Below are 25,000 nucleotides of genomic sequence, written 5' to 3'. Positions count from 1 at the left end.
TGTAGCTGATAGACTGAGAGAGGGAGGCCTCCTCAGAGGTTTCTTGGTTGTTTTTGCTCCTATCTGTCACTCCAATCACCGGACATTGGCTTTGCTCCTGTGGCTCTGTGTGCACAGACACATGCACAGCATTTTCGGACAGGTCATTAAGGTGTGTGTGTGTGTGTGTGTGTGTGTGTGTGTGTGATGCCATATTTTCACATATAACTATTTCTGAAAGAATTACAATAGCACAATGCATTCTGTGTTTGATCAGACAACCTGCATATACTTCATATACTAACATACTTCTATCAATGTTTGGATCTGTAAATTATTCCCCTGTGTTAAGATCCAAATAAAAGCATTCAAATGTGTGTGTGTGTGTGTGTGTGTGTGTGTGTGTGTGTGTGTGTGTGTGTGTGTGTGTGTGTATGTGTGTTTGTGTGTGTGTGTGTGTGTGTCCATTTGCAGTGGTCTGGCTAAGGCTCGCACCATGGCATACTTTGGTGAAGGCGAAGGCCCCATCCATGTGGACAACATCAAATGTACGGGGGTGGAGAGATCTCTGGCTGACTGCATCAAGCAGCCCTTTGGCATGCACAACTGTCGCCACAGCGAAGATGCTGGAGTTATCTGTAACTATGGGCAACCGCATGAGGGAGTCCTGTCGGAGGTGAAGGGTGAGGTCACACACAGGAACTGCTGAGCTGAGGAGGCACACTTGATAGATGAGCTTGTTTACTTGAAAAAAGGAGCACTTTCTCATAAAATCATTTCACTTAATTTAATAAGAGTTTGGCTTATTTTATTATTGGATTATTACGTGCCATCATGAAATCAAGCAAATGTGGCTGCCAGTGTGCAAATTTGACTTAAATTTGATTAAAAAATAACTCTTATTACATTTAGTCGTAATTATCTTACGAGATAGCGCTAGGTAAATCTATTTATGCTAAAAACCATACCAAAATAGATTTTTTGATCTCAATATAATATTAATAACACTTGGTAAGATTTTATTTTTTGCCGTGTATATGGTGTTGGAATAACAATGAGCCTAATACAGATTGTGGATCCCACAGCAGGCTTTGCAGATGGCCAGATGCTAATGCTTCAGAACAGACATGTGTTGATAGGAATCCCCTTCTGTAAACCAGAGAAGATCTCAGCGTAAATATCTCATCCCTGATGTTTGTGTTCAGATCAAACTGCTGTTTATAGTCCTGGGGCATGGAAAACAACATAAACAAACAAATCCCATGCTCTGTTAAACTCTAACGTTGGGTTAGAACTACAGATGAGGAAGAAAGGACCTTTGTGTAGGGAAAGGAAAGAGAAACAATACTATCTGATTGAAGTGAAGAAGTGTGCTGTGCATGTGTGTGTGAGTGTACAGGCCTAGATGTGATAGCAGTACAGTGTGTGAAAACACTTACACCATATGCCTTTGCATTTATTCAGCCACATATGCACACACACACACCATAGCCTCTGTTATATACACTGGCACTCTGTCTCTCTTTCACACACACACACACACACACACACACACACACACACACACACACACACACACACACACACACACACACTCACACACACACACACACACACAGGCGAGACAACTGTTGAGTCTGGTTCTTTTTGTAGACAGGCTGTGGTAACTGCAGGTATCAGTTCATTGCTCTGGGCTAGAGAACAGGATTTATTTTTTTTCAATTTATTTAATAACTCAATAAAACACATCACAGCAGCCTGCTAAATCCATTATGAACCCTGTCCATTTTAAAAGGCCAAAACACATAGACACACACACACACACAGCTTGCTGTATGTCTTATGTGAAGTTTGTGTCCTCCTCTCGTAGAGTCTGCGGCTGCAGTGTGTGGCCTCCGGCCAGCCCATACACGCCAGAAGAGGATCATTGGAGGCCAGAACTCCTTAAGGTGCTCTATCTCCCACCGTGGACCAGATGGAACACGCTACACTCACCACGACAGCCTCTCACACACACATACACACATGCATGGCCTCTCACACCCACACACACATGCATGGCCTCTCACACCCACACACACATGCATGGCCTCTCTCACACACACATGCATGGCCTCTCACACACACACAAACACACATTCATGACCTCTCTCACACACACATGCATGGCCTCTCACACACACACACACACACACACATGCATGGCCTCTCACACACACACACACACACACGCCTGGCCTGACAGTATCTGACAGTGTTATGTAAACAGCAGTGGGAAGGCCCCAGTGGGGTCAGCCTCTTCACATAAGTTATCCCGACTGAAGTTAGCCTGTGTGCAGATTCATTAGGACAAGCACCTTAATGGGAAACCGGAGGAAAGGCTGGGCAGCTGAGCCAATGGAGGAACTGAAATCTCACCCTCACCCTTCACATGCTGTGCCTGGCACACCTGTAGGGTCAATTCAATACATTCAATCAGTGGAGGCCATCTTTGTACTAGGTAAAGCAAATACAGGAATAGAAAATAAGAAAATAAAAAGTGTATTGATAAGAATGATAAAGACCTCATAAGTTCACATCACCCCGCTGCTCATCCAGCTACACTGGCTACTTATGGCCGCTCGCATCAAATTCAAGTCTCTAATGCTTGTTTACAAAGTAGTCTCCAGTTCTGCTCCCACCTACTTAAATGCCCTCATACAGACATCCGCTACCTCCAGACCGCTGCGCTCCTCAGATGAGCGACGTCTAGCCCTGCCACCGGTACGCTCAGGCCAATCCAAACTTTTCTCATCCGTTGTTCCTCGCTGGTGGAATGCACTGCCAGTTGCTACTAGACATCCCTCTTCATCTTCAAAAAGCTCCTGAAGACCCAGCTCTTCAGAGAACATCTCCTCTCATAGCACTACGTAAAACTAGCCTTCTAGCCTTCTAATTCTAGCACTTATCACCTGACTAGACACTTAACTGTATAAAAACTGCACTTTCTGATGCACTTTTCTTATTGTACTCTACCTTTTAAATTGCTCTAGAATTGTTGGAAGAATTGTTTTAAAAAGCTTTAAACTGTTTACCATATTGTAAGTCGCTTTGGCTAAAATCAGCCAAATATAATGTGATGTAAAAAATTTAAAAGCTAAATGCTGCAACTCCTTTATCCGTATTTGGATTTTAGCTGTAGGTACTACTAGCTGGCCAGCTTATTTATAAGAATGAATAGGCATGTTCAGATGTATATTGGATGCCTGACAATTGGTTGGCACGGGAGTTGACGGTAGTTTAAAGAGTTGTTAAACTGACTGTCTGCCTGAACTAAGACCTAAGAACTGGAGTGAGTTTGCTCAAGGCAGAAACAGAGCACATATACAGACCGAAAGCGAATATATATGTGTGTGTGTGTGTGTGTGTGTGTGTGTGTGTGTGTGTGTGTGTGTGTGTGTGTGTGTGTGTGTGTGTGTGTGTGTTGTGTTTGGTGTTGGTGGTGTGGTGTGTGTGTGTGTGTGGCTGTGTGTGTGGTGTGGGGGGTGGGGTGCAGCAGGGGATCCAGAGTGGTGTGTGTAAGAAATGTGTTTCTAATGAAAGTGTGGGCTTGTGTCTCAGAATATGGGAAAATCCCTCAGCACCCTCTATCAACAGTTTACTCTGCCTACACTTACACTCCCCTATCTCTTTTTCCCCAACACCCCCACCAACAGAGAATCTGTGTGTGTGTGTGTAATGTTTTTATGTACGCGTGTTCATTGAGGTGTATGTTTTAATACAGTTATGCACGTATGTGTGTGTGTGTGTGTGTGTTGTTTATATTTGTATATAAGTATATTTTTGGGCTTTTATGCCTTTAATGTGACAGGACAGTGGAGAATGACAGGAAGTGAGTGGGAGAGAGAGCAGGGGTGGGATCCGGAAAGGACCACGGGGCGGGAATCGAAACCTTGTCACCAGCGTACGGTGCAGGTGCCCCAGCCAGTTGCGCCACAGCTGGGGCCGTATATTTGTATTTCTGTTCGTATATGTGTGTGTTGAGGTATGTGTGTACGTATGTATATGTGTGTGTTGAGGTATGTATGTACGTATATGTGTGTGTTGAGGTATGTGTGTACGTATGTATATGTGTGTGTTGAGGTATGTGTGTATGTATATGTGTGTGTTGAGGTATGTGTGTATGTATATGTGTGTGTTGAGGTATGTGTGTATGTGTTTGTGTGTGGTAGGGGGGGCTGGCCGTGGCAGGCTGCTATCCGTTTGCGTGGCTCTCAGTCAGATGGACGCCTCGTCTGTGGAGCTACTCTCATCAACAGCTGCTGGGCGCTGACCGCTGCACACTGTTTTAAGAGGTAAATGCTGTCTACACATACTCAGGACTCTCTCTCTATCTCTCTCTCTCTCTCACACACACACACACACACACACACACACACATGTTCACAAATGCAAATGCACATTATTTTCCATGTACAGTACAGTATGTCATATCTTTTAGACCCCTGATCACCTGATGATGTGCCTCACAGCAACAAAATACACCCAATAAGCTAATAAGGCTGTGTGTGTGTGTGTGTGTGTGTGTGTGTGTGTGTGTGTGTGTGTGTGTGTGTGTGTGTGTGTGTGTGTGCATAATGGAGGATGTGTTTTCCTATCTTTGCAAATATATTTCATTTGGCCGTGTAGTTGTGCTGGTATGAGAGAATGGGTCTGGAACTAAATGAGCTGTAGAGGCTCCTCGCTGGTTGAGTCTCTGTCCAGCATGATGTCTGATGGTCCATGTGCTCTTTTCTCTTTACATATTACCCACCTTAAAACAACATCTCCTGCCAATGGACCAGAGCAAGTTTTGAGATTGAGTTTCAAATCTGCTTACACACACACACACACGCACACACACACACACACACACACACACACACACACACACACACACACACACACACACACACACACACACACACACACACACACACACACACAACACACAACACATACATGGGAAGAGTCAAGGAAATATTGTGTGTGTGTGTGTGCGGTGTGTGTGTACTCTATCACACATGCACTCTACTGTATACTCTATCACACATTATCACACATGCACTCTATACTATATTACACATGCACTCTATACTATATTACACATGCACTCTATACTATATTACACATGCACTCTATACTATATTACACATGCACTCTATACTATATCACACATGCACTCTATACCATATCACACATGCACTCTATACTCTATCACACATTATCACACATGCACTCTATACTCTATCACACATGCACTCTATACTATATTACACATGCACTCTATACTATATTACACATGCACTCTATACTATATCACACATGCACTCTATACTATATTACACATGCACTCTATACTCTATCACACATTATCACACATGCACTCTATATCACACACACACACACACACACACACACACACACACACACACACACACACACACACACACACACACACACACACACACACACACACACACACACACACACACACACACACACATACAGAGAGAGAGAGAGAGAGAAAGAGAGAGAGAGAGTTTCCTGCTGCATGCAGTATTTGTTGATATTTGTCCAATTTCTTAAATACAAATAGCTTGATGACAGACCTGCTGTTTCTGAAGACACATAAAGCCTCCATTCCACACACACACACACACACACAATAAGCACCTCTGGAACAGACACTGAACCCCGATTAGCAGCTGAGCAAACACCCCCAACACTCCTCATGCTCACCACATCATCTCTTGCTCTTGCCAAGCATAATTAATCCCTCTCCTTCTAAATATAGGACCAGTGTGTGTGTGTGTGTGTGTGTGTGTGTGTGTGTGTGTGTGAAGGAGAACTTTTAACCTAAGACACGGGAGGTGGTTTTATGGCAAAGTTCATACACACACACACACACACACATACACACACACACATACACACACACACACACACACTCACACAAAACACACACACACACACACACACACACACACAGGCGACATGCTCCTTCAGGAATGCTGGTCTGATATTTGGCCATGCTGTGCTGGAAGGTATTGTGTTCTTCGGATGGGATCTGTTTCCGGAAGAGTCCGTGGATGTGTAAGAGGAGCCTTTTGGCACACGCCTCTGTTTCCGCTGCACACACACACACACACACTCCAAAGATAGAGTGGAAGAGAGCTGATACACCTACAAACACAATCACTAAAGTAAAGTGTTGGTTCAGTTGAATGGGCAGCTCAGAAAGGAATGTCTTGAAGCAGTCATTTAATTTAGCAATGCCATTAGCTTGAAAGAGTTCTGATTTGCCTGTATGTGTGTGTGTGTGTGTGTGTGTGTGTGTGTGTGTGTGTGTGTATGTGTATGTGTGTGGGTGTGTGTGTGTATGTGTGTGTGTGTATGTGTGTGTGTGTGTGTGTGTGTGTGTGTGTGTGCAGGTGGGTGCCGTCATGGCTCAGGCTTCTCTTTCAGGAAGGGAATAACTTGAAGCAGTAACCTTTACTTGCTGTCAGAGGAGTCAGAGGTGTTTATAGCTCCCGAGTTTGTGTGTGTGTGTGTGTGTGTGTGTGTGTGTGTGTGTGTGTGTGTGTGTGTGTGTGTGTGTGTATGTCTGTTGGTGTGTGTGTGTGTGTGTGTGTGTGTGTGTGTCTTGTGTGTCTGTGTGTGTGTGTGGTAGGACAAGAGGAAGTTGTTGAGGAAGCGCCTTCTCAATTTGCATGGCAAACCAATGCGGATGGTGATCAAAGAGATGTCAGGAAAATTACATAAATACATAAATACACCCTCTCTCTCTCTATCTGTCTCACACACACACACACACACCACACACACACACACAACACACACACAAACACACACACACCACACACACACACACACACACCACACATAACACACACGCACACACAATTATCTCTTGATATTTAATCAGTCCATATTTCCTTATTTGTTTCCTTCAATCAAACGACTCTCTCCTTCTATCTTAATTTTCCCCTTTGTCTCTCTCTCCACCCCCCACACACACACCCCACCCCAGGTATGGAAACAGCAGCAGGCTGTATAAGGTGCGTGTTGGGGACTATCACACGCTGGTGCCTGAAGAGTTTGAAGAAGAGTACGCCGTGGACAAGATCGTCCTGCATGGCCGCTACCGCTCCCACGGCAACGACTATGACCTGGCGCTGGTGCGGATGTCTGGCCGGGGGGGCGGAGCCTGCGTGTCACTCAGCCACCGTGTGCTGCCCGTGTGCCTGCCCGCGCGGAGAGAGAAGGCGCCCAGGGGGTCCAGCACGTGTTACATCACCGGCTGGGGAGACACAGGTGAACAGAGCTGAGACACGCAAGAGCCCAGACACACACGCACGCACGCACACACACACGCACACACAGGCACGCACGCACACACAGGCACGCACGCGTGCATGCACACACACACACACACACACACACATGCATGCACCATGCTGTATGTGTTAACCTGTATGCTTCCAGGCCCTTTCATCTCATAGTCTTCAGTTGATGGGTTTAGAGTGAAATGAGGCATCTGAGTCTCTCTGTCTTTCTGTCCCTCTCTCTCCCTCTCTCTGTCAACACTAGTCATAGTATTTCATCCACAGTTGAGTTTAGTTCCCCCTTGGGACTTACACAGCAGTCAGAACATACACACATCTGTGTTTGGTACGCACACACACACACACACACACACACACACACACACACACACACACACACACACACACGACACACACACTAACCCATCCATATAGGGGGCTCCTCTATCCTTTTGACACACTCAAGTCAGGTCTGAAGACGCCGATAGCTGTGGAAGAGCGATGCTGCTGCTTCTACTGTGAACATGTGGGCTTGCTCACGCACGCAGTACAGACACATGTGAGCTTGCTCACGCACGCAGTACAGACACATGTGAGCTTGCTCACGCACGCAGTGCAGACACATGTGAGCTTGCTCACGCACGCAGTGCAGACACATGTGAGCTTGCTCACGCACGCAGTGCAGACACATGTGAGCTTGCTCACACACGCAGTACAGACACATGTGGGGATCCGTATGCGTGATGCAGACATGTGGGGATCCGTATGCGTGATGCAGACACATGTGGGGATCCGTATGCGTGACGCAGACACATGTGGGTGGGGTGCCTGACTACAGCACCGATTTGGGAAATCAGGAACACATGTGGCCAGCTGCCCTGTGTGGGGAAAAGGGATAGTGATCAAAATATGTTTGATAGATATTATTTATACTGTTTCAACAATGTTTGTCTCAAGATGAAAAATCACGACACGTTTATTGGATCAGGGTCATTAGGACACCAACTGCAGCCGTTCCTACAGCTGCCCTTACTGCCCTTACTGCCCCTACTGCCCTTACTGCCCTTACTGCCCTTACTGTGAGGGTCTATCTACAGTACAGCTGCCCTTACTGCCCTTACTGCCCTTACTGCCCCTACTGCCCTTACTGCCCTTACTGCCCTTACTGCCCCTACTGCCCTTACTGCCCCTACTGCCCTTACTGCCCTTACTGTGAGGGTCTATCTACAGTACAGCTGCCCTTACTGCCCTTACTGCCCCTACTGCCCTTACTGCCCTTACTGCCCTTACTGCCCCTACTGCCCTTACTGCCCTTACTGCCCCTACTGCCCTTACTGCCCTTACTGTGAGGGTCTATCTGCAGTACAGCTGCCCTTACTGTGAGGGTCTATCTACAGTACAGCTGCCCTTACTGTGAGGGTCTATCTACAGCTGCCCTTACTGTGAGGGTCTATCTGCCCTTACTGTGAGGGTCTATCTGCAGCTGCCCTTACTGTGAGGGTCTATCTACAGTACAGCTGCCCTTACAGTGAGGGTCTATCTACAGCTGCCCTTACTGTGAGGGTCTATCTGCCCTTACTGTGAGGGTCTATCTGCAGCTGCCCTTACTGTGAGGGTCTATCTGCAGCTGCCCTTACTGTGAGGGTCTATCTGCAGCTGCCCTTACTGTGAGGGTCTACCTACAGCTGCCCTTACAGTGAGGGTCTACCTACAGCTGCCCTTACTGTGAGGGTCTATCTGCAGCTGCCCTTACTGTGAGGGTCTATCTGCAGCTGCCCTTACTGTGAGGGTCTACCTACAGCTGCCCTTACTGTGAGGGTCTATCTGCTGCTGCCCTTACTGTGAGGGTCTACCTACAGCTGCCCTTACTGTGAGGCTCTTCACAGAGTCAGTGACTTAGAGCAACGTTTCCCCACAGACCACCTTCTACATCCTGACTCGGCTCGCGGACCCCCACCATCCAACACATTAAAAAGTAACACATTCTACTGACGCATTCCAGGCATCATGTTTAATAAGCCGCCCTTTTTTAATGAAAACATAGCCTACTGTAGAGTTTATTATTTCCTTTAATTTCATGTTTCCATATCATTATAACACGATTCTAAATGATTTATTTATTTATGAATTAATTACAGAAGATTTAAAAAGTTAATTTTTAACACCTTTCCAACATTGCCCTTTTCATCTCACGTACCCCCTACACATACCACAGCTCTACATCAGGGGCCGGAATTGGGCAGGACGCGGGCCGGATTTGGCCCGCGGGCCGGGTGTTTGAGACCCCTGCCCTACACATACCACAGTTTGGGAATCCCTGACGTAGAGCATCTAAAGTGCACTCACACATACATATGACTTCCTCACACACTCTTGTGTTTGTCATTGTATTAAATAATGTATCGTTTTATTTTGCCAATGGAGTAATGTTTTTGTTAGTTATCTTTTCACATTTCCCCCCACAAATGATTGTTATTTTCTTTCCTGCTCACCTCCCATGTGATGTGTGAAGGGTCACACCAGGAGCTCTGGGGGTTCAGCAGGGCTCGTGCTCATATCTGCACAACACTGATTACATGGATTACACATGCTGCGTTGGTTACATATGTGATGACATTGGTCTAGTCGTGGACACGGGCTTTGTTTTCCCTGGTGAGTGGGCAGAGAGAGGCAGATAACGACAATAAGCCAGGTCACATGAAGAGCAGGATGAGGTCAGCCTGAGGAAGGGTCACTCATGCATGCACACACATCACGGCCGTCGCACACACACTCATGCATGCACACACACATCACGGCCGCCGCTGAGATGGAGCTCAGGTCAGCTCCCTCATGCTCGGAGATATGAAGTCATGTTTGAAGTCATGTGGTCCACTTTTGAGTTTGGTTTCGTTAGGATATGGGAGTGGGATAACAAGCTCTCCCAGGATACCTAAAGGGACATATCTTTGTGTCTACATAGGTGGATATATTTTCAAATGTTAACCTATTCCCACAAGATTGTTCATGTGAAACACTGGGAACAATTTGTGTGCATTTGTGTGTGGTGTACAAACTACTGATGTATACTGCTAGTGTGTTGCAGGGCTCAACGGTAACTTTTAAAAGTGCTTAAAAGTGCATGATTGTTGCCACTGGTAACAATGTGGGAGCCACACTCTTAAAACGAATGTGTAGTCCCTATCTGGACACAGAGATGTGTTAAAAAACAACGCAAGTTGTGTTGTTTTCAACACAAGTTGTGTTATATTCAACACATATTGTGTAATAAATAAAAAAGGAAACAACACAAACTGTGTTATCCCTATCTGGACACAGAGATGTGTTAACAACAATGCTATGTTGTTCTCAACACATTTGTTTTAAGAGTGCAAGGATGGTATGTAAATGGACTATATGACAGATGCCATATGGTGTCTTCATGTGTTTAGAAGCTGCCAGACAGATTGGAAGTTGCATTGGCAGTCTCTGATAATGTTCATGTGATACTGTTGTGTCACTGAACACTGACTGGTTATGACAACCTGTGACAGAAAAGGGCATCTGCTGTGAGAGCACGCTGCCATGGTTACGCTGTCTGATGAAGTATTGATGAGTATTTTTAGTGACGCTGTGTAGGTCATATACTGTGACATGTGACTCTTGTTGTCTGTTGTGATTGGTCAGGTCGGGCGTACTCCAAGACCCTGCAGCAGGCAGCCATCTCGGTGCTCGGTAAGCATGAGTGTGAGCTCCACTTCGCTGGAACCTTCAACAAACGAATGCTGTGTGCCGGGGCCTCGCCCGATGAACATCGCCGCGTGGACAGTTGCCGTGGAGATAGCGGAGGGCCACTGGTGTGCGAGCGGCCAGCAGGGGGAGGATGGGTCATCTACGGCGTGACATCGTGGGGTCACGCATGCCGTCTCCACGACTCGCCCGGTGTCTACACCAAAGTCTCCGCCTTCCTGCCCTGGATCAAGAAGGTCACTGGCCAGTAGGACGGTCCGGAGACCACAGGCCACACCAGGCCAATGAGACACTTTTCTGTCCATCGTTCAGATGCCCTGATGTCTCAGTGATATGTTTGTCTGATACAGTGACCTATTTGAGTAGAAATGTGTGTATGTGTATGGTGTGTGTGTGTGTGTGTGTGTGTGTGTGTGTGTGTGTGTGTGTGTGTATTGCAGTGATGCCCGTCACTGATATGTGTCTTTTAGCACTTCCTGGTTGTAAGGGACCACAAGGGCTTCATGGCAGATGACCCACTCCCTCCCTTATTGTACCTCGGCCAGCACGCCTGACCTCTTGAATTTCCCCTGGGGATCAATAAAGTATCTATCTATCTATCTATCTATCTCTCGGACGAGGACGAGGTCTCAGAGGTGCAGCACACACTTGACAGGGTAGCGGCGGTCCTGAAGCTTAGCCTTATGTACATGTTCTAGATGTCTTCAGTCAGACTAAACTGGAGAGTTCTCTCCACAGCACTAAAAGCCACTAAGTACACAAACAAAGACAGTCTTAATGCTTACAAAGTCAAACAATTGCACTAAAAGCCTCAGTGTCTGACCAGTAACGTCTCCAGCTAGTGGGACATTGACCTTAGAACATTGTAATAACTGGATACCTCTCTTATGAAGCTTCATTAACCCGGAATTAAAATGTGTTTGTTATCATGTGTAATGTGTAGAACTACCTGTATTATTTTGTAATGAATTGAGTTTTTCCATCTAGCCTGTCCTAGACATACAGTAGGATGTTTATTCTTAGACATGTCAAATATGTTCACCTCCTGCGTTTCCATAAACTGTCGCCAAACCAGTGGCTTTTTCATTTACAAGTGGAGCAGTGCGTCCCACTGAGCTTCACCTCCCCCTGTCTAAGTAATAAAGGTAATTTCCTTTATAAATCTATAAGTCTGTCTTATACAAGTGGACATCTTTTCCCACTGAGATGCAATTGAAATGGTTTAAGTTGACTATAATTATAACACATCTCTGTTGTAAGCTATTTGTCTGAGCATGGAAGGGAGTGAAGAAGAGTTCACCTCCACCACCATGACCTGTTTTTGTATCTGGTGATATGTTATCCTGGATCTGTTTTCCTGACTGACTGTAAAGTTTTACATGACATCTCTGTCTTTGCAGTTTCATTCACATGGGGGGTCGACACTTTGACAGATATTTTATCCCTTTGTAGTGCTGTGTGAATGTTTGGTATGGAGCAGTATGTGGGTGTGTGGCCTGACTGACAGCATCAGCCCAACCCATTTTGCTTTGCAGCTTTCAGTGCTGTTACTACAACATGCTGCTGAAGTCCATAAACAGAATAACTACAGTACACTCTATAAGATCAACAGATGTGGCTCATACAGTAGAGATCCTTTATGAATGCTTGACAAATGTAATACTAACAATTATTTATTTATTAAGCTGCTACAAACATGTTTGAACTAAGGAATAACAGTTTCAGTACATCTACTATATAGAAATCAAGCCTAATTACCCCTAATCAATCTAATATTGAACCGCCCCATGATTGAAGATGTGTTTCCTTATTTGTTTGTGTGTGCTGTATCTGTGTGTGATGGCTTGTCCCAGAGCTGTGCTCTTTCCCATGCCGTGACCCTTCTGGCTCTCACGACTCCTAGCGCTGCAGCATCAGAGCCATCCTCTTGTCCTGGGTGTTTACTCTACAGCTGACTCCTGTTTACACACCACCTACTTCAAAGACAAACAGAGGACACACACACATTGTGTCTCTGTGTGTGTGTGTGTGTGTTGGGGGGATGGGGTGGATAGAAGTGTTACCTTGGAGAGGGATTCAGAATGTAAGGGGTAGTTATTCTGGTGAGAGAATTTGACTGGTTTAAACTCTAGCCTGTGTGCTGTTTAACACACACGCACGCATGCACACACACACACAGCATACAGTTTGTCATGTCAAAAAGCATGGCAGCTCTCACTTTCATTGTCCTGTGAAAGGAGAGAGAGAGAACAAGTGCAAGTGAAAGATGAAAGATATACTTCATTTGTCTCCATCAAATCCATCAAAGCATGTTAAGCCAGTTTTTATGCAAAGTATGTAGTTTTTATGCAAAGTAGACTACATGACCCATAAGCCATTAGTTTTTATGCAAAGTAGACTACATTACCCATAGATACTTGTACATGTCTGGTAACACATTGTAATCTGGTTTTGGAGGGAACTGTGATGTCTTCATATGTCTGAGTCAATTGTTATCTGATTAATCATAGCCAGAGGGGACCTAATATTTGATTACACTGTTCCATCTGAATGACTCACACTTAGTTATTAATGTGACTGCAGCACCCCCCTGTGGTGGGATTGAATATGACCACAAGCTCAAAGTCCATCACTCTCCTGCTACACCACACCTCATTTTAAGCTCATACATGACTGGACACTGGTGTAGTCCCGAGTCGGTCACTAAGGGTGCCGCCATGGTTGTGATTAGAACTGTGCCAATATCAAAGGGAACGCTCCATATCGTGGATGTAAACATCTTCCACCCATACATAGCCTGGCTTCCCTTTTCACCTCATGGGAAGAGACATGTACTGTGATTTATAAGAAACCCCAGGAACTCCCCATACTCCAGCTGAACTCTGCAGAATCTTATCTATTAGTTCTTTGCTGCTCCAGTTTTTGTACTAAATGTATCCTATTTGAATCCTGGGGCCTCATTTATAAAAGTGTTGCGTAGAAACCATCCTTCATTTGATCTTAGATCATTTCTGAAATGATCGTACGTGTGATTCCGAGAACACGAACGTACGCACAAAAAAAACGTGCATACGCCACCCTTCCAGATGTGCCCATTATAAATCACAAATGAACGTCAACTTGTGCGCAGCCGGATGGTTTTAGGTCTCCGCCTTGTAAACACCCCCTCATCAATATCATTAGCATATGTTTTAATGAAATCAATGGCCTAGAAAGCTGTAGCCTATGTAAAATTATATATTGAAAACATTGTATAGGCCTAGCCTATGCCATCTGATGTTAACTAGCCTATATGCGTCAGTTCGAATAGCTTAACTCATTATGTTTTTTCCAGCAAAGCTTTCTGGAAAGAGATCGTATGCATCCATGTCCATTGTCCTCTGCTCGCTTTCATTCCTTTTGCTTGCAGTAATGTGAATAATCAACATTTAGTAGCCTATGTTTAGGCCTACTTTGTTGTAAAAAAAAATTGGGTAGGCCTACCTTATGAAGGAAAGACCTAGGCCTACAGCATAATATGTACGTTATGGTACAGTAGGCTACTGTACGTTTCCAATATGACCCAGGGTAATATGCTGATTTAGTCTACAAAACAGAGGACTAAATTAAGCGTGATATGTCATGTAGGCTTAACGTTTCTTTTAGGATAGGCTGCTTGCGTGAAAAAGTAGCCTAGTTCGCCGGTCATTATTCATTCATTCTGCATATCTTTGCTATCGTTTTCTTTCAATAATGTCCAATGGCTTAAACATTGTCCTTTATTGTTTGCTTTCAGCCTACCTTTATATTTTAGCCTACATTATCCAACTCACGTATTGTCATCTGATCTTGGGCACTTCCAGTCAAAAAAAGCAAACAGGTGCGCGCTCTGCACCTCTTTACGCAACTCCGATGCAACACTAAATATGAAGATGCCAGAGGATAACTTCCGTCCCTTGGTTGTGTAGGCTATACTGTATATGATATAAAATATCTATAGCCTACATTGTATAGCTTACATTCAAATATTACCTTTCTGTTACGGAGCTGGGAATAGGCGTATGCTATGAGCGCAAATTAGGATGTGGTGGAGGCTAAACGCGAGTAAACGCAGTTTATCCACCTCTGCAATTTCAGAAATAGAGTTTAGGCCTACCCACCTCTTTATCCACCTCTCAAAAGAGTTTATTTACTTTTAACATTCAAAACTGTATAATCCAATACTATATATATTCCCAATACTGTACATTAACCTCCACCATTATCAAACATGTTCTGAATGCCTTTTTAAAAAATCCGAAACCGCATGGCGCAGTCCACCTCACCGAGATTGCAGAATTCATTTATATTTTAGCCTACATTATTCAACTCACGTATTGTTATCTGATCTTGGGCACTGCCAGTCAAAAAAACAAACAGGTGCGCGCTCTGCACCTCTTTACGCAACTCCGACGCAACACTAAATATGAAGATGCCCTGCTTTCAGAGGATAACTTCTGTTTCTTTGTTGTGCTATACAATGTAGGCTATAGATATTTTATATCATATATAGCCTACATTGTATAGCTTACATTCAAATATTACCTTTCTGTTACGAAGCTGGGAAGGCCTATGAGCGCAAATTAGGATGTGGTGGAGGCTAAACGCGAGTAAACGCAGTTTATCTACCTCTGACATTTCAGAAATTTCAGAGTTTAGGCTTACCCACCTCGTATTAGAGTTTATCCACCTCTCAAAAGAGTTTATTCACTTTTAACATTCAAAACTGTATTATCCAATACTATCCTATAGGCCTATTCCCAATACTGCATAATAACCTCCACCATTATCAAACATGTTCGAATGTCTTTTTTAAAAATCCGATACCGCATGGCGCAGTCCACCTCACCGAGATCGCAGAATTCATAGTTCACCCACCTCTTATTTTACCACTACATCCCTGGCACAAATGTACTTTTCCTCTCCTAAATGAGGGCAGTTGGACATTTTATGGTCAATATTAGATTGGTGAGAACACCAAATAAACTAGATCACCTGTAAAAATGTTTCAATCATTCCATCGTAGGTCTTGGTGTTTTTTAGATATTATGAAATAAGTAAGCTATACGTTTTTTCACTTTCTTAAGTGGGCTATAGTTCTCATTAGCAGTTTTATGCCAAACCATGAAACATTAAGCTGCGTCCAAAAACGTCTTTAAAAATCTTCTGATATTGATCATGCATATGGAAAAGAAAGACATGAGATCGTTGGTCTTAGAATTTTGAAAATGCATCGCACTTAGACCTCAGATTACTTGCAGTACCCCGGCATTACCACAAGGAAATGGTCGTACGTCAAGTTTGAACCTGACGTGGAGATAAGCACTTTTCCACGTCAAAGACGGTTTTATAAATCTGAGCGTTGGCATGGATTTGAGCGTACGCACGGTCTAAGATCAAATCTGTGCGTAAGAACGCTTTATAAATGAGGCCCCTGAACTCTAATCGACTTGTAGCTAATGTGGAGGTGATACAAGCAATCTCATTTCCCACCACCAGAGGGCACTTTCAGACAAAAAATCATCCATCGCCCAAAATACTCTCAAAGTATTATCACATTACAATGAAATATTTTGCCAATCTATTACCCTAACACACACACACACACACACACACACACACGCACACACAGACCGACACACACACAATGAGGGAGATGAAATATCTGTGCTCATGTTACAGGGTGCTCAGGCGTGCTCTCTTGTTGCCTCCACACTCTCTTAAAGGGGTCTGATGAAAAGGCAGCTGCATTAGAGCGCTCACATCAGTCTCTTCATGAAGCTGATGAGGATTTGAACACGGCCAAAATAAACACTGAACGTGCATCCAAAATGCATCCCATGAACACACATGGCACATACCAATACACTGACACAGTACAAATACACTCACACATGCACACATGATCTGAGAACACCAGAGACAGATAGACAGCACAGAGTGCAGTTTAATAAAACATGGTTCATCTGTGTTTATTGAATATTTACTTATATTTATAGATTTATTTACAGTCGTTCGGAACAGCTCACTCAGTGTCACTGAGGCCATCTTTCAAACGGAAGGAGACACGTACGTAACTCAGCAAGTCTGACAGCAACAGTCCTAGTGAGTGAAGCTAAGGCTAACCTGGCAACTAACACACACACACACACGCACGCACGCACGCACACACACACACACACACACACACACACACGCACACACGCACACACACGCACACACACACACACACACAGTAAGTAAATGGAGAGTCGAGTGTTGCCCAGGTTCTCAGTGACACAGGAGGAGGGTGTATGCGGCGTATCCGTGGCCCCCACACTGAAACACACTTCTCCACTCCGTTCTGGCTCCAAGGTCATGAGCGGTCTGCCAGCGCTTCTGTTACATGTTTGGATGCATAGAGCTGGAAGTGGTGCCTGGGAGCGAGCTCACGGGTCAGTGGGCAGTCTGGACTGAGGCCCGTGGGAGCAGAGCTGGACGGAGCAGCAGATGGTGGCGGCCAGGTGTTCATAGCGGAGCTGGCCCAGAGCTTCCTGATGCTGTCCCTCTCCCCCTGGCACAGGCCTCCCTTAGCAACGCATCACTTCCTCCCACATCACATCACTTCCTCCTGTGAGCTCACACATCGCATCACTTCCTCCTGTGAGCTCAGTTTGGTCCTGAAGACAAACCTGACGCCTCTCAGCTCCTCCCCCCACAACCAACACACTCACACACACTAAACTTGACACCAAACAAACTTCCCACTGTGTGCAGCCTGTGTGCAGGTGCTGTGTGCATGAATGTAAGTGTGTCAACAAGAGAAAACTATGTAAACACAAGGAATGGTTTCAGTTTGTGGACACTGTCTGACCCACAGTTTGACCACATCATTCTTTTGCAAAGGTAAACATAAGATAAGAAAAAAATCACATTAAAAAAAACGTCAAACTAAATAAAAAATCTAAAGCCCATCTATATCCCCCTGAGTCCTCGTTTCGAATGGAGGTGTGTGTGTTTGTGTGCCTGCATTTTGTCCACGTGTACGTGTGTGTCTATATGTACATCCATGGACCCATACACACTGGCAAGTACTGAAACAAAAGGGTGCAAATTGCAAGTGCAAATTGGTCACCATGGAGACTCGAGCGTTCCCCAGCATTGGACTCAGCAGCCCATATTCCCATGGCTGGGCTCCACACACACACACACACACACACACTGTGCACACACACACACACACACACACACACATACACACACACACACACACACACTCACGCACACTCACGCATGCACACACACACACACACACTCACACACACATACACACCCTCACACATACACACACGCACACTCACAAACACACACACTCACACACACCCTCTCACACACATACACACCCTCACACACACATACACACACGCTCGCTCGCTCGCTCACTCCATCATGCTGGTAATCAGTCCTTCCCTGCTGTTCTCTCCTCCGTCCCCTGGCGTCTGTCTCTGTGGCCTGCTGGCCCAGGAGCCTGCTTGTCCTGTCAGGGGCTGCTGGGTGGACACAGGCACTGGACGCTCGCGCATCTCTCTGGAACCCTCCTGCTCTCTCTCTCTCTCTCTCTCTCTCTCTCTCTCTCGCTCTGCTTGGCTGTGTGCGGGTCAGGTGTGCGGGCCAGGTGTGCAGGTCAGGTATGCGGGTCAGGCGGGGTTATCTGACTTTCTGCAGCTCTTCCCTGAGCCATGAGGGCAGCGGCTGGCCCAGTCTGTGCAGCAGCTTGGACAGCTCCACATTATGGTCCCGGTAGTAGTGGGACAGCAGCGCACGGGACTGTGCCGGACGACAGAGGGGGGGGGGGGGGGGTGTCACAATATGGAACAGGAAGTCAGAATGGAGAGGGCAGAGAAAGGGCCTTATCTGTTTCAAGCTCTATCTTCTATCAGACAGAGGACATAATGACCAAACAGTGTACAGTAAGTAAACACATGCACTCCAAAGAGTATAAAGTAAGTAAACACATCATGCACTCCAAACTGTGTAAAGTAAGTAAACACATGCAGTCCAAAGAGTATAAAGTAAGTAAACACATGCACTCCAAAAGTGTACAGTAAGTAAACACATGCACTCCAAAAGTGTACAGTAAGTAAATACATGCACTCCAGACTTCTGCCTATAGGGGGTGCTGCTGGACTGTGTGATGCAAAACTAAAAATGCAACTCAAAATGCTTTAAATTGTCTATTGCCCCAAAGCCTCCAGTTGTGTCCATGTCTACAGGACTACTAGGAGATGCCTTTCAAAGGGTCAGGTGGTGGTGCAGGCCTGTGGGTGGGACAGAGGTGTGTGTGGGTCAAGCCCTGCTCACCTCGGGGTCCATGGGGGGATATTTCCTGCCTTTGCTCTTCCCAAGACACTTGGTCTTCCCTCCCTCCAACAGCTGGCACCAGAACCCCTTCTGCCGGTCAAACCTGGACCACACATTAGGGGGGGGGGGGACATAGTTGTTGAATACAAGAACACACAGAGAGAGAAAGAGATAGAGATAGATAGATAGATAGATAGATAGATAGATAGATAGATAGATAGATAGATAGATAGATAGATAGATAGATAGATAGATAGATACCTTATTCATCCCGAGGGAAATTTTAAAGAGAGAAACAGAACATTCTACATTTCTGTCAAGTAAAGTTTGAGTAAGTATTCTCCCCGCAAATTCGACCCACTCAGATGATGCCCCTTGGCAGACCACACACACACACACACACAAACACACACACAGTTGTCAAAGTCATGGCAGATGTCTTATATAATGTCTGTCTTGTTTATCTGCTCTCCACATTTATAGGCAAGCAGGAAATTCATGGTTGCTTCGTTGTGTATAGCAGTGTGTGTGTGTGTGTGTGTGTGTGTGTGTGTGTGTTGCATTTCATTCTGAGATAAAGAGACAGCAAGTGAGAGAGGGCAAGGGAGCTGCCAAGAATTTGAGGCGAGATTAATAAAGCCGACATGATTGATGGAGCTGTCGACAATGTCAGACACAGACACAGTCACACTGAAACACACACACACACACACACACACATCTATAGGCACACCATGCAAGGTTGCTAAGCTAGCTAAAATCTGGCATCCCTGGAACTACTGCAGCACCCAACCACACTACGACCCTGATATCACCCTGATACCCCCTGATACCCCTTACAGCCACACTATGACCATGATATCACCCTGATACCCCTTACAACCACACTATGACACTAATACCCCTTACAGCCACACTATGACCCCGATACCCCTTACAACCACACTATGACCCTGATACCACCCTGATACCCCTTACAGCCACACTATGACCCTGATACCCCTTACAGTCACACTATGACCCTGATATCACCCTGATACCCCTTACAGTCAGAATAGAAAGAACAAGAAATGTCTAAGTGCAGACATACTTGTACATAGAATGAATACTGCAGAAAAAACAGTACTTGTAAATTATGCAGAAATATGAAATGTTTACATTTATGCCTAACTGGGGTCCCTTGGGTTATGATATGATGCAATGCAGATGAAGGTGAAATTATAGTATTTTTTCTCTCTCTCCCTCTCAGAATGAGTTTTAAGTGAGGGACTGCCGAGAGCTGCCGTAGCATACCAGTGCCTCTGGATTAAATAAGTCAGGAGTGGAGAGATGCCGCTAGTTAATGAACTGTGTTAATTTGCAGCTAAGCATGGCTAATACCCCAACTGGCCAAGGGTAATGTCTGTTCTAATGAGGGATGGAAATGCTAAAGCTAATGATAGCTTAGCCGTGCTCATTGGTTAAGGATTTGTCATCTATGGATTCCCTCTAATAAATGGAGCACAAACTCGGAGATGTGGCTCAAGCTGTAATAATGCTCTCAGGCCAGACATGCAGAGCTAATGTGCTCCACCCTCTGTCCACTACTGCCCAGTGCCCACTCCAACCCCACTACTGCCCAGTACCCACTCCAACCCCACTACTGCCCAGTGCCCACTCCAACCCCACTACTGGCCAGTGCCCACTCCAACCCCACTACTGCCCAGTGCCCACTCCAACCCCACTGCTTGGCCAGTGCCCACCCCAGCCCTGGCCTGTTGCCCACTCCTCCCACCCCACTTTGCCCAGTCGCCCATCCCAGCCCCACTACTGGCCGGTGTCCTCCCAACCCACTGCCTTGGTGCCCTCCAGCCAGTGCTGGTGCCCCCTCCAGCCCCACTGCTGCTTGTACCCCTCCCAGCCCACTGCTGCTTGGTTGCCCATCAGCCCACTGCTGACGGTGCCATCAGCCACTTTGCTGCTTTGGTGCCCACTCAGCCCACTGCTGCCCCAGGTTTATCCGACCCCACTGCTGGCAGTTGTACACTCAACCCTGCATTGCCTTTGTGGCGGCTGTCACTGATGGTTCTGGTCAGGGACTTAGATCAGGGACCCCTGATTGTAGTTGGTAGAAGCGACACTCCCAAGGAACTGCACCTCGTCCATGACTGCTGCGGGGTCATTCCTCAGCTGCTGCCCATCAATTATCATCAGCTGAGAGAGGAGGAGGAGAGCCACACCGTTCAGTACCACGAACACACTCAATATATGGGATCAGATGCTGGTATGAATTTTACTCAATCTATGGGATCAGATGTAAGAGTATGAACACACTCAATATATGGGATCAGATGTAGTAGCTTCAACTAATATACAGCACAGATTTAAAAGTATGCTAAGGTCTTTCATCTGGTTTTTTATGTGTATGTGTGTGTATCATATTAAACTTCAAGTGTGCATTGAAACAGTGTAGATGTGTGTGTCCATTTGGAGTAGCTAATGTGTGTGTGTGTGTTTACTATAATAGTGTGTGTGTAATATGTGTGTAATTATTAATGAGTAATAATAATGATATTTAATAATGTATTATTATTAATGTATTAATGAAGTATATTAATGACAATAATGTGTGTGTCTATTATTAATAAATATTGTGTGTATATTAATAATGTATGTGTAATTATGTGGTAATAAATAATATGTGTGTGTGTGTAATGGCCATATGTGTAATAATAATATTAATGTATATTAATGTGTGTGTGTGTATTATTATTGTAATTGTGTAGGTAATGTGTGTATGTGTGTGTGTGTGGCCAATGGCATAGCATAATGTGTGTGTGTGTGTGTGTGTGAATTATAGTAGTAATATGTGGGTATTATTGTGTGTGTGTGTAATATTATTAGTAATGATATTATTATTATTATTATTGTGGGTAGTAATGTATAGCAATAGTAACAGCAACGTAATTGTGTAATTGTGTGAGTGTATTATTATTAATGTGTGTATAGTGTGTAGTATATTGTGAAAGTAATGCGTGTGTGTGTGTGTGTGTGTGTGTGTGTGTGTGTGTGTGGTGTGTGAAGTGTGTATTAATATTATTATTATTAAGCAATTGTGTGTGTATGTGTGTGTGTGGCTGTTATTAGCTTATGTGTGTAATGCGTGTATGCGTGTATTGTGTGTGTGTGTGCTTATGTATGTATTTATTAGTAATAATGTATAATTAATAGTATATTAATGTGTGTGTGTGTGTGTATATGGTGTATGTGAGTATGTGTATTACGTGTATTGTGTGTGTGTGTAATATTGTGTATTAATGTGGGTGTGTGAAAGTGTGTATGTATATTAATGACAATATTATTATTAATGGTGTAGCAATGTATGTGTGTGGCTAATGTGTGTGTGTCGTAATGTGTGTGTGTGTGTAATATGTGTGTGTGTGTGTAATGTAGTGTCACCCCGGTATGTAATATTAGTAGTAACGTAATGTATCTTCATTTGTGTGTGGTATTATTATTATTAACAATGTGTTTATTATTATTAGTAATGTGTATGTATATGTAATAATATTATTATTGTGTGTGTGTGTGTGTGTGTGTAATTATTATTAGTATGTGTGTGTGTGTGTGTGTGTGTGTGTGTGTGTGTGTAATGTGTGTGTGTGCTTATGTATATTATATGTGTATTAATGTGTATAATTATTAATAGTATATGTGTGTGTGTGTGTGTGTGTGTGTGTGTGTGTGTATATATATCTATATTATTGTGAAACCCATGTATATGTGTATTGTGTGTGTAGTAGTATAATATTAGTAATATGTGTGTGTGTGTGTGTATTGTGTGTGTGTGCTTATTATTGTATGAGTGTGTAGTATGTGTGTGTGTGTGTGATTATTAATGTGTGTGTGTATAACTTAATAATGTAATGTGTGTGTGTGTGTTTGTGTGTATTAGTATAATAGTATTATTGTGTATTAATGTATGAATTAATAGTAGTATAATATTATTAATGTGTGTGTATTAACAATGTGTGTGTGTATGTGTGTGTGTGTGTGTGTGTGTGAAGCCGTAATGATATTAGTATTATTATTATTAGTGTGTGTGTGTAATATTATACATAATTATTGTGAAATATGTGTGTGTATTATTAATGGCGTAATGTAATGTGGCCAATATTAATGGCAATAATATTATTAAGCTGTGTGTATTAATGTGTGTATTAATATATGTATTATTAGTATAATATTATTAATGTGTGTGTGTGTGTGTGTGTGTGTGTGTGTAGCCGCTAGTAATATTATTATTATTAATGAAGATTATTATTAGTATATTAGTATTAATAATATGTGTGTAATATGTGTGTGTGTAGTATTATTAACATATATGTGTGTGTGTGTGTATTAATGAATTGTATGCGGTATAATAGTAATAATATAATAATGTGTATATGTATTTAATATTAATAATATTAATATTATTAACTATTAATGTTTGTATTAACAATATTAATAATGTATATATGTATGTATTAATGAAAGCGTAATGTGTGGCATGTGTGTGTGTACGAATTATTAATGAGTATATAATATTAATGTATTAATATTAATATTATTATTAATATGTGTGTGTGTGTAATGTGTGTGCTTATATTATTATTGTGTGTTGTGTGTAATGATAATGTGTGTAAACCCCATAATAATATTAATAATATTAATAATAATATTAATAATATTAATAATATGTGTATAATAATATATATATATAATAGTAATATTAATATGAGTAATATGAAGTATATGTGTATGTAATAATATTAATAATATTAATATTAATAATAATATGTGTAATAATATTAATATGCTTATATATGTATTAATAATAATGTAGGTAATATGGTATATTATTAATAATGTGTATGTATAACTATTTATGTAATAATAGTAATATTAACTAATGTATGTAATGTTTAATGTGTAATAGTAATGTATATATATATATTAATAGTAATAATGTGTAATATTAATAATGTGTGGTGTGTGGTACATGTGTGTGTGTGTGTGTTGTTATTATTATTGTGTTATTGTTATTGTGTGTGTGGCCATGTATTGATGATGACAGTATTGATGATGATGACCGATGATGGTATTGTCTCTCCTCACCTGGTTGGCGGGTAATTAATTATTGAAGACCAGCGCTCCAGGTGGGCCATTAGAGCCGGAGCAGGAGGGGCAGCGGCTCTGCAGCGAGCGCAGCTCTGGAGCGGCCAGGTGTCCGGCTGAGATGACCTCATAGAAGCTGTAGCGCAGAGCCGTGCGGTCCTCATGAGCCCGCTGGTGCTGCAGCAAACACACACACCATGAACAGGTGCACACACACACACCACTATCTGCTTCTACCACTACTTACACACACTGCGTCTTACACCACCTCATCAGTGGATAGCGCACACACACTTACCTCCCTGGATCTTTCTGCACACACACTACATCCTGCCACCACACACCTGCTGTCTTTACACACCATCATTCAGGTCTTACACCTATCTACGCACTGCTTACCTTACCATATGGGATGACACACCACACACACACACACACACAAAGGCAAC

At 43.7% G+C, this 25,000-nt stretch overlaps 2 protein-coding genes across 2 annotated transcripts in view; one reads left to right on the top strand and one right to left on the bottom strand.

Moving 5' to 3' along the window:
- Positions 1 to 12,220, top strand: part of prss12 (serine protease 12) — a 27,730-nt gene extending 15,510 nt beyond the window's left edge. Inside the window, exons 9-13 of the mRNA XM_048260154.1 lie at positions 454 to 662; positions 1,850 to 1,928; positions 4,191 to 4,313; positions 7,031 to 7,314; positions 10,992 to 12,220. Of these exons, the coding sequence (XP_048116111.1) occupies positions 454 to 662; positions 1,850 to 1,928; positions 4,191 to 4,313; positions 7,031 to 7,314; positions 10,992 to 11,305 (1,009 nt within the window). The 3' untranslated portion in view covers positions 11,306 to 12,220. The remainder of the gene's footprint in view (positions 1 to 453; positions 663 to 1,849; positions 1,929 to 4,190; positions 4,314 to 7,030; positions 7,315 to 10,991) is intronic.
- A 6,152-nt stretch (positions 12,221 to 18,372) lies between these two features.
- ndst3 (N-deacetylase/N-sulfotransferase (heparan glucosaminyl) 3) overlaps positions 18,373 to 25,000 on the bottom strand; it is a 48,175-nt gene continuing 41,547 nt past the window's right edge. The window contains 4 exon segments of the mRNA XM_048263152.1: positions 18,373 to 18,878; positions 19,413 to 19,515; positions 21,505 to 21,605; positions 24,552 to 24,728. Of these exon segments, the coding sequence (XP_048119109.1) occupies positions 18,759 to 18,878; positions 19,413 to 19,515; positions 21,505 to 21,605; positions 24,552 to 24,728 (501 nt within the window). The 3' untranslated portion in view covers positions 18,373 to 18,758.

The sequence above is a fragment of the Alosa alosa genome, chromosome 1 (genome assembly GCF_017589495.1).
Source record: "Alosa alosa isolate M-15738 ecotype Scorff River chromosome 1, AALO_Geno_1.1, whole genome shotgun sequence".
Classification (NCBI taxonomy): Eukaryota; Metazoa; Chordata; class Actinopteri; order Clupeiformes; family Clupeidae; genus Alosa; species Alosa alosa.
This window is presented reverse-complemented; position numbering and strand designations above follow the sequence as displayed.